Source organism: Pecten maximus, chromosome 16 (assembly GCF_902652985.1).
Source record: "Pecten maximus chromosome 16, xPecMax1.1, whole genome shotgun sequence".
Taxonomy (NCBI): Eukaryota; Metazoa; Mollusca; class Bivalvia; order Pectinida; family Pectinidae; genus Pecten; species Pecten maximus.
In genome coordinates this window covers 33,821,957-33,837,614 of record NC_047030.1, presented here as the reverse complement: position 1 = coordinate 33,837,614, position 15,658 = coordinate 33,821,957, and the positions used below count along the sequence as shown (strand labels likewise).

At 35.5% G+C, this 15,658-nt stretch overlaps 1 protein-coding gene across 2 annotated transcripts in view; it reads right to left on the bottom strand.

The window, feature by feature from the left end:
• The window catches only part of LOC117344919 (multiple epidermal growth factor-like domains protein 6), a 194,262-nt gene that overhangs the window by 81,287 nt on the left and 97,317 nt on the right, over positions 1–15,658 (bottom strand). The window contains exon 4 of one of the 2 annotated variants that reach the window (XM_033907803.1): positions 7,870–7,974. In XM_033907803.1, coding sequence (XP_033763694.1) covers positions 7,870–7,974 — 105 coding nt within the window. Of the gene's footprint in view, positions 1–7,605; positions 7,763–7,869; positions 7,975–15,658 lie in introns of those variants that run through there. The other variant, XM_033907804.1, reaches the window with a different exon arrangement.

Sequence of the window (15,658 nt, the reverse complement as noted above, 5' to 3'; positions counted from 1 at the left end):
GTATTCTGTATAGGAAGTTTATGCTAAATATGTACATGATTGCTATTAAGTCTATTCAGCCACAATTCCTCCCTCCCTCAGGCTAATGGGACACCTACAATTATATACACTTGGAATAATATTTTAATCCAGCTATATAATTAAGTCCTATATATGCCTGGAAATAAACCCATGGCATATATCACCCATTTTTGTCCTATGTATATTGATATTGCGGTATGCGAAGCCCACCCCTTGTCTCATAGGCCCAGTACTGTTTCCACAAGCTTGACCGCCAGAAGTAGAGGACACCAGATTGTCATCAATATCATTAATTATACTGTTAAATTTGTCATAATAAGTTTCAGCACCCCTTCCTGAGATCTGCATAGATGTTTCTTATCAATTGTATCAGAGTGTCAAACGTCTCCTACGGATAACATCAGAATTTTGGTGCGAAAGAATTAAAACAATTTGTGTTAAGTCGACGACAGGTTTTATCAGATTGAAGTCTGAACAATTAGTTTGCTAATTATACTTATCACAATACTTTAGAACCAAAAGACAAATCCGTCCAGCTGAATCGATGTGTGACCGTAATATTACGAATAATTATCATAAAATCAAATAGCACATAATGTTCTGTGTTGTACTCGATGACCTTCACAAAACGTACCCACGATTCGAGATCAGAGAAATGCTATAGCGCATCGTAATTATTACTTTAAGATACTGTAATACATGTTTTCTGTATACATGCACTTCTCGACCCCAACATAAAATCTACTATGTGCCTGAATTCCCAATTTAGAGATTTACTTGCTCACCAAATATGACTTGGAATAACTTAAAAGTATTTCAGAACCACAAGACCTGGGTATAATTCAGTAGACCACGTACTGTAGGGTTTTCCGAGGGACTGAACTACATTTTGAGAAACAATTTGAGATAGATATGACTCATTTAAATTTTAACAATGATCATGATGTTCAGGACTCAATCATTATCAAAAATACTTTTAACGAAAATCATTTATCAATACCTCATTGAACAATATATGTTTCATGTTGTCCACAGAAATTATGGTAAAGTGTCTTGTCCATGCAAGGACACAACTTAACGTGACGACAGCACACTTTCTGACCAGCCCGTTTCTCAGCTTCCAAAGAAACACAAACCGACACTGGTATAAGGGAGGTGCTTGGTTCGATGCAGACCCCTTATACCAGTGTTGGTTTGTGTTTCTTGGGAAGCTGAGAAACAGGCTGGGATCTGCATCGAACCAAGCACCTTCGATCTACACCTGAGTTGACATATGGCTCAGTGTTCTGACAGATATTGTGCGGCCTACAAAAAATACAGGGTCACCTGCTTAAACAATATGGCCATTGAATTTTCTCAAGGTACCCCAGTTTAAATTCTCTCACATACAGATCCCCTACATGCTTCCATCCAGGACAAAAAATGTGGTTCAGATAAAAGTTATGTTGGAAAATATGTATTATTACAGTATACCTGGTAAATATATTGCTGTAGTGAAATTTTTACAAATGCATTACATCGTGATTCATAAAACTGACATTATATCAGATATTATCTACGTCAGTAAAATATTGCGATTATACCCAAACTATTGTTTTAACAAAACAAAATAGCAACTTTTGTAAAACATTTTTATCTTTATAAACGTCATGGGCACATGTTAAGATTTCAGAGCGGCAAGTTTCCTCGAGATTAATTCAGGTAGAATACGATACACCTAGGTGTTGTCATTATCATCCGATTAGATATAAATATACCTGATAGAATTACAGGAAAGGGTAGGATTTCTTATACTCCTGTATAGAATGGCGGCACAATTCTAAGTGTTAAAAGTTTAAGGCAGTAAGGTAAAATGTCCGTTTGCTTTAAACGTATCAAAACAAATGTGTTTTGGATATCAAATGACGCGGAAAATGGATCGGCTCCATACAAATCTAACATCACACAATTTGTAATGTCATCGACCTGAGTTTTATACATATATTACGATCTAGTATTGAATGTATGAGGTTCAGACAGACGACAATCACAGAAAAAAACATCACTTATCTCCCTTGTTTGGGCGAGAAAGGGAGACGATTTGGTATAATTTGATACCTAGATGGACACTATATATCCGTATACCTCTGACGTTTAACAATGATCTTTAGGACTTCTCGTCTTTCGACTCCGAGCTAAGGAGAAAATATCGGTCACATCAATATTTAATCGGTCAGTATATACATAAATTTATCAAATGATCTATAAATAGATTAAGTATTTTGACAGACAGTACATACATGTCTTAATTGACTGATAAAAAGAGATCATGTCAAGAACGATCATCTTTTCAAAAATATACGTAAGTGTCAACAAAACGGTTGCCTGAAATATATGTAACACAGGGGAGAAAATCTTCATTTTACAATGTATGATAAAAATATAGATTATGACATCATAAAAAAACATTCTTTTAAGTGCACCATCAAGAAAATAGAAATTTCTCAAATTCTTAAGAAATGAATACTGACACTGTTGTGCTTTTTTTCTGTTTTAAAATGCATCGTTTGAGATTTCCAAAACCCACCAGCCAACAAGGTGAAAAAACATAACACATACAAAAATAAAAACACAAGACATTTATCTGTATTCTAGCTGTGCTACATTTTAAATATGTATGTAAATAGGAGGAAAACATAATCAAAACAGAATTGTTTAACTTAAACTCCTTCAAAAACTGGCTTTAAACTGTTAAATATAATTGTTTTAATAAGTGTTCAACTCGACCAGACTGGTTGCATGCAGTTTGCGATTTTGTGAATTTTACGGACATATTTCTACTAAATTCTGAAAATAAGTTTGTGTTTGTTTTTCATGAAATTGCCCAAAAAACTTAGCTACAGCATGTGGACGCGAAACAGGAGAAAACACAACTAATTGTGGCTGTATAATCACAGAATTTACCTGCCAATATACATGGCATTCAAAGCCCTGCACCCTAATGCTTGTCATGTCTACTGCAGTTCAGTTGAATTCCAACAATTGCCTTTTAATTGTAAATGGAATAATTCCACTCCCTTAACTTTAAGTCAATGTTTGTGTTTTTCAGGCTCCCTCGGCTTATTAGTGATTAAACACAGTAATATTTCAAAATTTCCGGAATTTATCAATAATGTACAAAGTTTGATAAAATATATATATCAAGATAACTAAACGATAATGTAGTTTTCTCAATATTGATCTGAATGAATGACAAATTTATTGTACAGCTTATGAAAGAGTTAATGGCAAAATTAATAGTTTCTCCGTGATTCTTATAGAAATCTCTCAAGTGACAGTCTGCGTACGATACGTCAGGTCTTATTCTCTACCCCAAATCATTCTCAAAAGACGGTATAATACGATCATGATAATGTCGCAAATATTATATTCATCATCATTTTGTAAATGGAGTGGTTATATATGGTGGAAGTATTGGAAATCCGCCGTTCCTATTCTGCTGATCCATCACACCGCGAGGTTTTATGTGTATGATAAAGAGTAACGGTTTTACTGTCTAGCTGAATATATTATGTAAATGTACCGAGATATATGTGAGTCTAAGTCCCAAAAGTGTTTAATCATAGTCATCATCTATCTTTTTTTTCTGGTCTTTAATTTTTCGCACGTTTAATCTCAATTTTAACTTGCAAAATTCTTTATATAATCGTTCAACATGACTTCAACATTACAACACTGTATTATTCTTCAATATAAATCTGTACGAAATATATTTCAAGATCCTTGATAGAAGATATTTCATGCATATTTTTTTCATTTTTATGCTTTTTTTTTAAGAAGACCTGCCTCTCTCAAAATCAGTTTTCATTTTTATATATAGAATATGTAACAATATATAAATTTGATGCAGAAAATCAATATTTTCACATAGGGATGCCTTGAAATGTTATTATGTACTTTCTTTAAAACATTTATTGTAATATACATGTACAGTACTTTTTTACAGGGAGTCCAATTTGTGCCTATCAGCAGAATGTGTCTTTTTTTCAGGAAAAAGAAGACTTTGATAAGATGACAAATATTGAACCAGAAAATTTGTTGAAGTTTGTGAAGATTCTTCAAAACAAGCATTTTAAAAAATTTGAAGATTTTTTTTATTTATTTCTCTTGAAAATTCAACACACATGATATGTCCTTCATGCATGTCAGAAGATAGCTGGCAATGAGCCTGAAATAAAATTTCATTACGAAAATCAAGATTTTTCACATTTATCTCTGAAACGAAGATAAACGTCTTAGCAAAGTAAATTAATTACAATTTGAAAAAAAAACTTATATTAACAGAAAAAAATCTGTTGTACTTCCTTACCTAAATTTTATCTGATGAAAGGGAAACAGCGTTTAGATGTGGGTATTGAATTCAAATTATTTTGCGAAATACAATGTTTTTTCAACTCTGAACTAATTTCAAATCACAAAGCCGTTGTGTAAATTGGACAAATTTCCGACATCTTGCCAGCGGGTATATATATCAAAACTAGCGAATATCCAATAGATGGAATGTAAACGAGATAAGGAAAGATACCTTCACTGTGAAAAAACCCTTCCTCTAAAAAATTACCATTTAACATTGAATAAATAGATAAAGTTTTTGCAGACAGAAAGCCATCATAATTGATTCAATACAACGCAGTCATCCATTAGCACCTGCATTTTGAGCTGACATTGTTACTGGCCTCGCCAAAACTCTGATTAAAATCCCTCCGAGTTCTGTGTCATCATAGGCACCAACAGCAATGATTTCATTATGGAAATTGGTAATGTACACCTCTAGATTCATACTACTTGCAGAAAACTTTACTGACACAAATGTAATTTAAGATTGTTTGGGGAAAAAGATGCAAAAATCTAAATTCACATCAAGCTTAATTTTTGTTTTTGTTATTTTATCTTGTCAAAAAGTCATACTAGATCTATATATGTCAGAAATTTTAAATTAAATTTTGAGATGAGAAATCATCACCTCAGTAAGATATGACTTGGAATTTGCTGAACTAAACCCCTCTTAAAGCTTGTAGTTATCTCCCTGCAGGTAGCTAAATTACAACAATTGTACCTGCTGCCCACATTGCATGATTGTATGAGGCGACTGAATTTGGGATCTTATCTTTTCGCCTCTTTCCAAACAATTTTCTTCTTCCTAAATGTCTACCTTGACATACATGTAAATCTTCACTTTTGACTTTTAGTTGAGCATTCATGTCCTTGTGAGGATGGCACCTAGTTCTGTCCTCTAAGACATGCCACAGGTTTTTTTTAAATGGTAGTAATTACTCATGCCTAGAACTCAGAATTTTGGGAGTGGGACGACTGGTTTGCCCGTTGTCAGTATTATGTGTCTGAGTGGGGTGTCCTGCTGGGTGTCTTTGGCAGTATATTTCAGTGAGGTAACACTATAAAGTTGGCATTATTCCCACACTATTACAAGGAAACATTATATACAGGTACATAATGCAGCCTTACAATACACACTCATCAAATGTATGCATTTCTTTACATGTTAATTTCTATCAATTTTATCTATAAAGTAAAATGTCTTATTTAGTATTAATTGTTTGGAGCATAAAAGCCCAGGGTCTTGCTAGCATTTGATTTCCATTGAACTGTAATGGATGTTGGTGGGCTTATCTCAGGGCATATGGACTTATAACAGATTTGATACACAAGTTGTACTTGATAACAGCCTGGGAGCTTCAATCCTGGGACAAAAACATATTTCAGATTGTCCCCTTTAATCCTCATACCAACACAGAACCCCACACCCATTTCGTCATTTAGTGACCCCAAAATTAACAACACGAATGTCACCTTTTTCCTCATCTGCCCCTAAACAACTCTGCAGTTGAATCATTTCCTCGTCCACTAAAATTTGACCCAGTTGTCATCTCCCTCCCACCAACAGCCCCTAATATATAACCCAGTCATTCCCCTCCTCCCTCCAACAGCCCCTAAAATATATACAACCAGTTTCAACCTTGCCCCTATCAACAGCCCCTAATATACAACCCAGGTGTTCCCTTCCTCCATCCACATACAGCCCCTAATATACATTATACAAGCTTGTTTCCCATTCCCATCCGGATCACAAGCCCTGCTAAAATATAACCCCAGAGTTAATTGCCACTTTTCATCCCCATCCACATCCCGTGAAATAGGAGATCAGCCCCTATAAAGTATTGGAGTCCCCAGTGACTTTGACCCATCATCAGCCCCTAAATGTACTGTGTAGTCCCCTCTCTTCCCCATACACAGCTCCTATAAATACAACACAGCCATGTTCCCTCTCATCCCAATCCAAGCCCCTAAAATACAGCTGCTGCTGCTGCTGTTCCCTGGAGCCTCATCTCCATCCATTTACAACACAGTGCTGTTCCCTTTACTCCCCCCCCCCCCCCCCCTATAATACAGTATCATGTTGTGTCTAGTGTAAACCACCAGAGTTGAATCATCATTATATTTATTTACCTGAGGGAAATGTAGGTCATATGCTACCTGACATACAGAAACCGGCCCTTTAATAGTTGAGGGATATTTTTACTGCCTGTACATGTGGTTAGTGTGACAAGCTGATAACTTTGTCAGTGCTGACTTATACAGCTTAAGGCCCTCTGGAGATAAGACACACACTATTAGCCTGGGCTTGTATATTTTTTCAATTTCACTTCTAAAATATCTTTTTGTGAATTTAATATTTGATTTTTGCCACCCTGCAGTGATTGAAAATTAGGTCGTAGCTATAAATTTCACAATCAGGGGCGGAAGGGGTGTTTATTAGGGCCAGTTACCGAGTAAAAATGGTTGTAACATTATTTTTGTGAATTCAGATTGTGTTACTTAAAGAATATGCAATGTTATAAAACTATAAGAATATACAATGTTATAATTACTTTGATATTAATTTAGCTTTCAAAATTCATATTATTGATTAATTAATGAAACATCGAATGATTTTTTGCATTTTTCAGGATTTGAACACTGCATGTATATAGCTGGGTCTTGTCAGTTTGGTCAGACAAAATCAGGTGATTAGATTTCAAGGCCATTTAAATTCTCAAGGCCTTGTATGCCATTATGGTGGGATCTAAAAGCTAATTTAGACTTAGGTTGAAATATCAAGCTTTTAGAGTCAGATCTTACAGCTGCAATTTGATTGGTTTCTACATGTAATTAACGATTGTATACAACATGACAATTATATCACATAATATGTAAAACATTAAAGTCATATTATGACTTTTAAGTTTTAATTCAGCAAAGCAGTATGATAATGTACATATAAAGTCATTTTAAAGTTGAAGTGAAATTATTCTCCTGAGAGTCAGAAAATTCTATCTACAGAAATCAAAGCTCCAGATTCTTCTCGGTCTTGAATCATCATCCGATCTCCAGAAAATGGATTTAATTCTTTCTCTAAAGTCTAGATCTGTCACCAACCCGAAAAATAACAATGTAATTCCTGTACTGACAGCGCGGGCCCTGGAATCCACTTGGACATGTACACATTTGACTGTAACCTCCCCGACAATGTCCCCCATTTAGACTTACCGTACTGACAGCGCGGACCCTGGAATCCACTCGGACACGTACACATTTGACTGTAACCTCCCCGACAATGTCCCCCATTTAGACTTACCGTACTGACAGCGCGGACCCTGGAATCCACTCGGACATGTACACATTTGACCGTAACCTCCCCGACAATGTCCCCTATTTAGACTTACCGTACTGACAGCGTGGACCCTGGAATCCACTTGGACATGTACACATTTGACCGTAACCTCCCCGACAATGTCCCCCATTTAGACTTACCGTACTGACAGCGCGGACCCTGGAATCCACTCGGACACGTACACATTTGATTGTAACCTCCTCGACAACGTCCCCCATTGAAACAAAATCCCTGGTTACATTGTCCTGAAACATACAAAAAATAAGAAATTATAGAAATTTGTCTCTTGAGAAATTTTTGTTCCGGAGAGTTTCTCAAGATATGGAAGTCAGTGAGCTATTATCTTTTCATATTAACAGACATATTAACACGATAATTAATAATATGATTTTTTATTAATTTAAATATGTTAAACACTGAGCTATACACTGAGCTATTTCACCACAAATGTATCTTAACCACTATGCATGACTTCTATGGGGTTAAAGTTATATTTTTGGTAGGAAATGTTTGGCTTTTGTGGATGAATACAAAACACAAAATTATTAAATCGTAAAACTATCATTGGCATTTTCAATTACTGTAAACGTACATATTTTAGCGTTAATTTTATTTTAGCGTTTTTCGTGCTGGAAGCCCTGCGCTAAATTATGATTGCGCTAATTACTTTTTGTACGTTCTATTTCTATAGAAAGTTCTGTGGATGCGCTAATTCATCATTGCGCTAACTGGCTAAAATCTGCAAATGCGCTAAAATTTGATTGCGCTAAAATAAGTACGTTTACAGTACTCTGAGAAGCCAGCTAGGAATGTTATAGTAAGTAGGTATGAGGATGTTTGTTCATGCATAGGGTGTCGACAGGTGGAGCTCGGGGTAATCTTGTGATGTTCAGGTGCTTGAAAATGAAGAGTTTATGACAAATCCTATTTATAGACAGCTTCATTTTGGATGCATGATGATGCATATACATTGTACTTTGGAAAACAACTAAACTACAGGTTTCCACACAACCAAGACAGATGCAGCACCAATGTGAGTGCAGCAAGCTCACTTGCACTTTTGGCAGGTAAGCTAAATATTAAACATATGTCAAATTAGTCATGGTGCCAGAATATGGAGGGGTTATATTGGACAGGTTTTACTTCAATACTTGTTGTATCAGAATATGGAGGGGTCATATTGGACAGGTTTTACTTCAATACTTGTTGTATCAGAATATGGAGGGGTCATATTGGACAGGTTTTACTTCAATACCTGTAGTGTATGTATATGGAGGGGTCATATTGGACAGGTTTCACTTAAATACCTGTAGTGTATGTATATGGAGGGGTCATATTGGACAGGTTTTACTTCAATACCTGTAGTGTATGTATATGGAGGGGTCATATTGGACAGGTTTTACTTCAATACTTGTTGTGTATGTATATGGAGGGGTCATATTGGACAGGTTTTACTTAATACTTGTAGTGTATGTATATGGAGGGGTCATATTAGACAGGTTTTACTTCAATACTTGTAGTGTATGTATATGGAGGGGTCATATTGGACAGGTTTTACTTCAATACTTGTAGTGTATGTATATGGAGGGGTCATATTGGACAGGTTTTACTTCAATACTTGTAGTGTATGTATATGGAGGGGTCATATTGGACAGGTTTTACTTCAATACTTGTAGTGTATGTATATGGAGGGGTCACAATGGACAGGTTTTACTTAATACCTGTAGTGTATGTATATGGAGGGGTCATATTGGACAGGTTTTACTTAATACTATAGTGTATGTATATGGAGGGGTCATATTGGACAGGTTTTACTTCAATACTTGTGGTGTATGTATATGGAGGGGTCATATTGGACAGGTTTTACTTAATACCCATAGTGTATGTATATGGAGGGGTCATATTGGACAGGTTTTACTTCAATACTTGTAGTGTCAGAATATGGAGGGGTCATATTGGACAGGTTTCACTTAAATACTTGTAGTTTATGTATTTATCTTCAATATACCCAGTCGCGAGGATTTACATTCATCAACCTGAACAGTTAGCCATTTTCCAATTCGTGCCAATTCAGTACATTTGCATGTGCAATTCTAAACCCATAATGATCATAACATATTGTCTAAAGAAATGCCAAAAAGCTAGATTGTCATAAAAGCAAAACAACTTGATTTACTTCATGAATATTCATAAGATGTTTATGCTAGATGTTAAACAATATGTTTATGATGCTTTCACCTGAAAAATGTCTCCTGCAAAAAATTACCTGAGGTAAGTAATCTAGACTAATGCATGACAGCTGTATCACTTTGAAGCTCGTTAATTACAGGTAAATGGAGACTCGGACAAGTGAAATATAAATCTCCGGAGATATGTACAAGGGCCACACCCGGAGTTGTCCCCCCCTGTTGATAAGATACGGATCTCACAGGTGCGTTCATCTTAATCTAGCTTAAATTCCATCACAGCTAATATATTCCAAGTTTTCTTTTTAAGGCAGACAGTTTAACTCTTCTCGAGATGTAACAATATACTAGATGCCTACATGATGGTAGCCCATTAGGGGATGGTGTAATCCGCTGTCATGCAATGTTGTCTGGTCAGGGCTGAAATTTGCCTCTAATTGCCAGAATAGCACAACGAAAGAGAAATATCATTTACAAAATGTACTGGGGCACTTAAGTCTGAATGGGTGATGTTACGGTGTTAATTAAGAGACACATTCAAATATCTGAGATTTGAAAACTTTAATCTTTTAAACTTTATAATGAAGAGTAATACGTAAGTCAAAAGACAAAAAAATTGTTACAGAAGAACCTAATACAATGTATTGCAAATACCGTCAAACCTGTATTAAGCGGTCACCCAAGGGACCAACAGAAATTGGCTACTAAGACAGGTGGCTACCAGCTTCCTGGACAGGACGGACAGGACGGACAGGACGGGACGGGACAGACATGGGTAACACTATATGCCCCCCCCCCCCCCCCCCCCCATTTAAATTGGCAGGGACATAAAAACAAGAAAGAACTTGTAGTTTTTAAGCTACATTTCACATAAAGTTTGTCGATCATCTTCAACCTGGGCTTGCATGATAGCACTAATTAACATTAACAAATCATGTGACGATGGATAATGAAATCTGGTCATGTGATCATCTGGATTGTTTACATCCGAACAAAATAGCCACTCAATAAGGGATGAGATAACGAGTAAGGCCAGATTTTAGTGACCACTGGCCATATAGTATTTTCCTTCAGGAGGACCACAGACTGGCCACATCTTGGAGGTGGCCACTATTCAAGGTGACCGTTCAAGCTAAACTTGAATTCTAAAAATTTCTGTTGGGGAGACTCACATGTTTATATACACAAGTTTTCAAATTAAAGAAACTACATTTATAGACCTCAATTGTTTAGACAATTAACTTAAATACCTAATATATATAATCGAAACTGAACATTGAAAAAGATCTATTGATAATTTTGATCTAAATTTTTTGTCCAAAATCCAGAATCTCATAACCACCTTGGCAAATGTTTTTTGTGGTACATAAATGTGTATTATGGAATAAGTATATTAGACAAGCCTTTATTAGGAAATCAAGATTTGGCATGCGACTGACTTTTTGGAATTTAAAGGAAACTAGCATGTACATTTTGTACCTTTATTTGGGAGATAAACTTCATATTTTATTATCATTTCTATAAATATATGCCAAAAGTGCAATTCTAAATCATGAGCAACTGGTGTCAATAATATATAAAATAAACATATATCACAGTTTGAAGATTTAAACTGTAGAGTAGACCAAATCAATCATTTAAAGTTGAAGACGTAATGTCTAAGTTTGACACGATAAATAAAAGGTAAATAGTTAGTATCACTACATCTTTAATGAAGCAGTAAACAGTCTCAACCAAGTGGTGTCCAAAAACAAACAGAAATTGATATGATAATTGACTTCGACTGGGACTAACAGACAGATGACTCGGCAGTTTAACTGGGTATGAACGAAATACTGTTTATATCCGGCAATAAAACAACCATGGCTAGTCATATAAGCCCACTCTGTCCATTTCTGTAAAGATTTAAACAGATTTCCTTTATTTCATACAGTAATTCTGCAATAATTCAGTGAATTTTATGTGAATTGACACCCAAGGGCTTATCACAGGATAATTACGGTAAGGAATTTTTTACCAAAGGAATATAACGCTAATTGAATGATACTTGATAATACAGATAACAGACAAAAAGTTACGAAAATAAATTTCAAAATAAATTCTCAAATTTATAGTTTTACTGTATATATAAAGTGTTTAAATAAAAAAGCGTAAAAACACCTCCCAGAATTTGATCTAAAACATTTTATTATCAAAATTTTGGCTAAGATTTTATAAATCAAGTTAGCTGTCTATTAGATTTTAGTTTTGATGAGTCAGCACAAAATCTGTTTATTGAGCAATTTATCCTTCTTTTTTGTGCAGTGCATCACAAAAACGGCACGCATTACAAAAACTATACAGACCGAAATTTAATTTATTTTGGGCTAAAACATAAAAGTTTAACAACAGATACTGTTGAAAGCACAAGAATTATGGTTAACTGAACCAAATGTCATTTCTTACATAAATAAATTTCAGTAAACTTTATTTTTGCAGTATTCCTGATCAGTTTAGTTTAAAATAAGATGTTCTCTTATGATTTTACCACGAAAAACTTTGGAATGCATGGAAGACCAAGTGAATGTTCTGATTTTAAACTGACATTGTCCCCTTGATGTCCTTGTGGGACACAATTACCCTGTCCAAGTTGTCCATATTTCAAGATCCCGCTGATAGACTTGAAAGTCATTTCTGCACCATTTAACTCGGCCGATATGGAGGTGTACCGTCCCCATCTCTTAGTTGATAGATGAAGGCTTTGTCACTGTAGTTTCTGCCTAACTAGCCTCCACAAATTCAGATCAAGTGTGAACTCTTCGTACAATTACAGCGATTGTCCACACCTTTCATGGACACAATAACACTTGGATGTCCCTTACAACCACCCCTTGTTAATAGACCTACCTGATGGTGAACACATTATTACCCTATAATTCTCGTAACCTCATTGTGTTTTAAATCGCTGATGGTCAGAGAAACTACTTGGTAGTCAAAGGTCTTCAGAGTTCATAAATTTAAAACTCTAAAAATCATTACATGGTCCGTGGCTAATTTTCCAGATAAAAGAATACTTGCTGGGCTATTATGATCGACTAGATATGTTCTAGATATCGGGGTTTGTAAATCTTGTAAACAAATATAATTAAACCCAGTATGTACATCATTAACTACTTGTAAATTTAAGGGTCCATTTCAGATCGCTAGAACCTATCGATGGCTGCTGTCCCTGAAATTACTTCAACATGGATGTAACCCTCGAAAATACTAGCCCCATTGAATATATACCACTCAGCTATAGAACATTTCTTCTGTTACTGTTACAGGTTACCAGGGACCCTGAAATATTCAGTCTTGCTATATAAGCAATGCTGTTACCCTTGGAAAACTTGAGGACAAGTTCTCTCCTGCAGTAACCTGGAGTACGTCACTCAATACTAAATACAGGCCCCAACCGCTCGGCTAAAGAGAACTAGCTGTTGCAATGCATCATGGTCCCATGTATAGGGACCCGTTCAAATACTCAGCCTTGTTCCACTATCATCACTGTATTACCCCTGGAAAACTTAAGGACAAGATCTTTCCTGGAATGTAACCCTGGTAGATGCTAAGCTGCGATATGCTTATATCGGATAGAGAGAACTACTCTTAACTTGATCAGTTGAGTATAAGGCTTAACGACAAGAGGTTCTGGGTTTGATCCCTAGCTTTGTCACATAAAAAATTTTAAGTTGAGTTGAGTATAAGTTGAGTATAAGACTTGTAAGACAAGAGTTGAGTATAAGGCTTAACGACAAGAGGTTCTGGGTTTGATCCCTAGCTTTGTCATATAAAATTATTTTAGTTGAGTTGAGTATAAGTTGAGTATAAGACTTGTAAGACAAGAGTTGAGTATAAGGCTAGAAAGACAAGAGGTTCTGGGTTCGATCCCTAGCAGAGGGATTATGATTTAAATTAAATTAATAATGTGCTTTGTAACATGGAGTAACATCATAGATGTATTTAATCAAAATCACAATACTATGTTCCTATAGTATTATATTACGAAGTCAGTTGGTCCATGCACACAAAATCTCAATCTGCAAAACTGCCCACCTCCCCACCCCTCAATCAAATTGAGGTGAACAGGGTTTCATCAATCAAATTGTAACAAAATTTATCAGATGCAGTCAAATATGACCCAAAAAAACGTAGAAATGAATTCATTCATCAAAAAGTACCATGGTATATCTTATATTTCATACAAATGACTTTGTCCTGTAGTCAAGGAATCGAAATATTTGTAAATCTGAATCATTTGACGTGTAAATTAAAACCTGTATGAAATTTCATCCCAATTATTACTCTTTACAGAAATCAGTCAATGTAAATTGGTGAATGACCAGATGAAGAAAATGGAGGGAGTGGTTGGTCATAAGAGATTTTAGTCCATTGTGTGTATATATATAGACTTATGTAGACAAAAATGTTGTTGTCATGGTAACTGTAATAAACACAATACAAGTAATTGAACATTTCCTTAGTCAAGTATTCACACCCGGACAAATCCCTGTCATGGGGGTAACAGCCAGTTCACTCCTCGCGTGTCAATGATCTCGGGGTAAATTACCAAATGATGTTTGTAAAATCGTCGGGGACAACACCTGTGCTGGGTATATGTTACCTGTGAATAGATTCAAATTACGGACAAAGAAAGGAAAAGTCGACATCGTACAGGTGGTTTGCTGAGGCGCAACCAGGTATCATTGAGGACGAGGGACGGGTGCCTACAAAAAGCCACTGTCTGGAGGATTTTTGTCAAGGAATCAGCTTTCGTTTCAGCACAGAGAGCAAAGGATACTTTAGTTTAAACTGTCGTCCGAGGCCTTTCTGTTGAAGAGTCGGCTTTTGTTTCAGAAAGGTCAAGATTTTGTATCTAGAGGATTATAGCTTCTTTCAAACTGCTGTCATATTAAACAATGTATGTATTTCTTAGGTTACCTATGACCGATAAAAAGAACTTCATCAGGTAACTCCCCTCATTGTTAATGTACCTCTACGGGTTTACAGACTTGTAGAAATCCAAGGCGAGATCTTCATTAGGAAATATATGAAGAACGATATATATACCACACAATACAATGATTGCCATTGAAGTTATGTAAATTCTAATTCAGTCGTAAGACTAAATTCAATTCTGGTTTCAACATTTCGAAATAACCAGAAATATCCACATATTCATCATTAATTCTTCTGGTTTTGAAGGAGATGCCACACGATCCGAAATAATGAATCCAATTTCATGAAAATTGACATGAGTTATTTTTGTGCAGCCACCATTTGCTTTGTTGCAAAAATTACTATGCCTTTAAATTTCCATGGTTTTCTCGATATATAGACTTTTTGGAGAAAACATACAATTTTTATTTTTTAACTTTAATTTCAAAATAAGGATGAAAAATTGCCATAATTCTCTGAAAATGTTACAGGGAGAATCCTATTTTAGTTGAGAAACTTCACCTACAAGTAAGAATTTTATTTTGGGAGCATTTTTCTTTCGCTAAAATATGGAAATTATTGTTGTTTTTCTGTTGTTTTTCTGTTGCTGTTCTATCATTTTACTGCTGTTGTTCTGTCGTTTTCCTGGTGTCACTGACCAACACGACTCCTGACTACATCAACATCTGTATCAGTACTCACAGGGGAGATAACTCTTACGAACTGTACTCAGACGTAGATCTAATATTCAATTTTGGAAATCTTTTCTCTGGAGGTAGCATTTTAT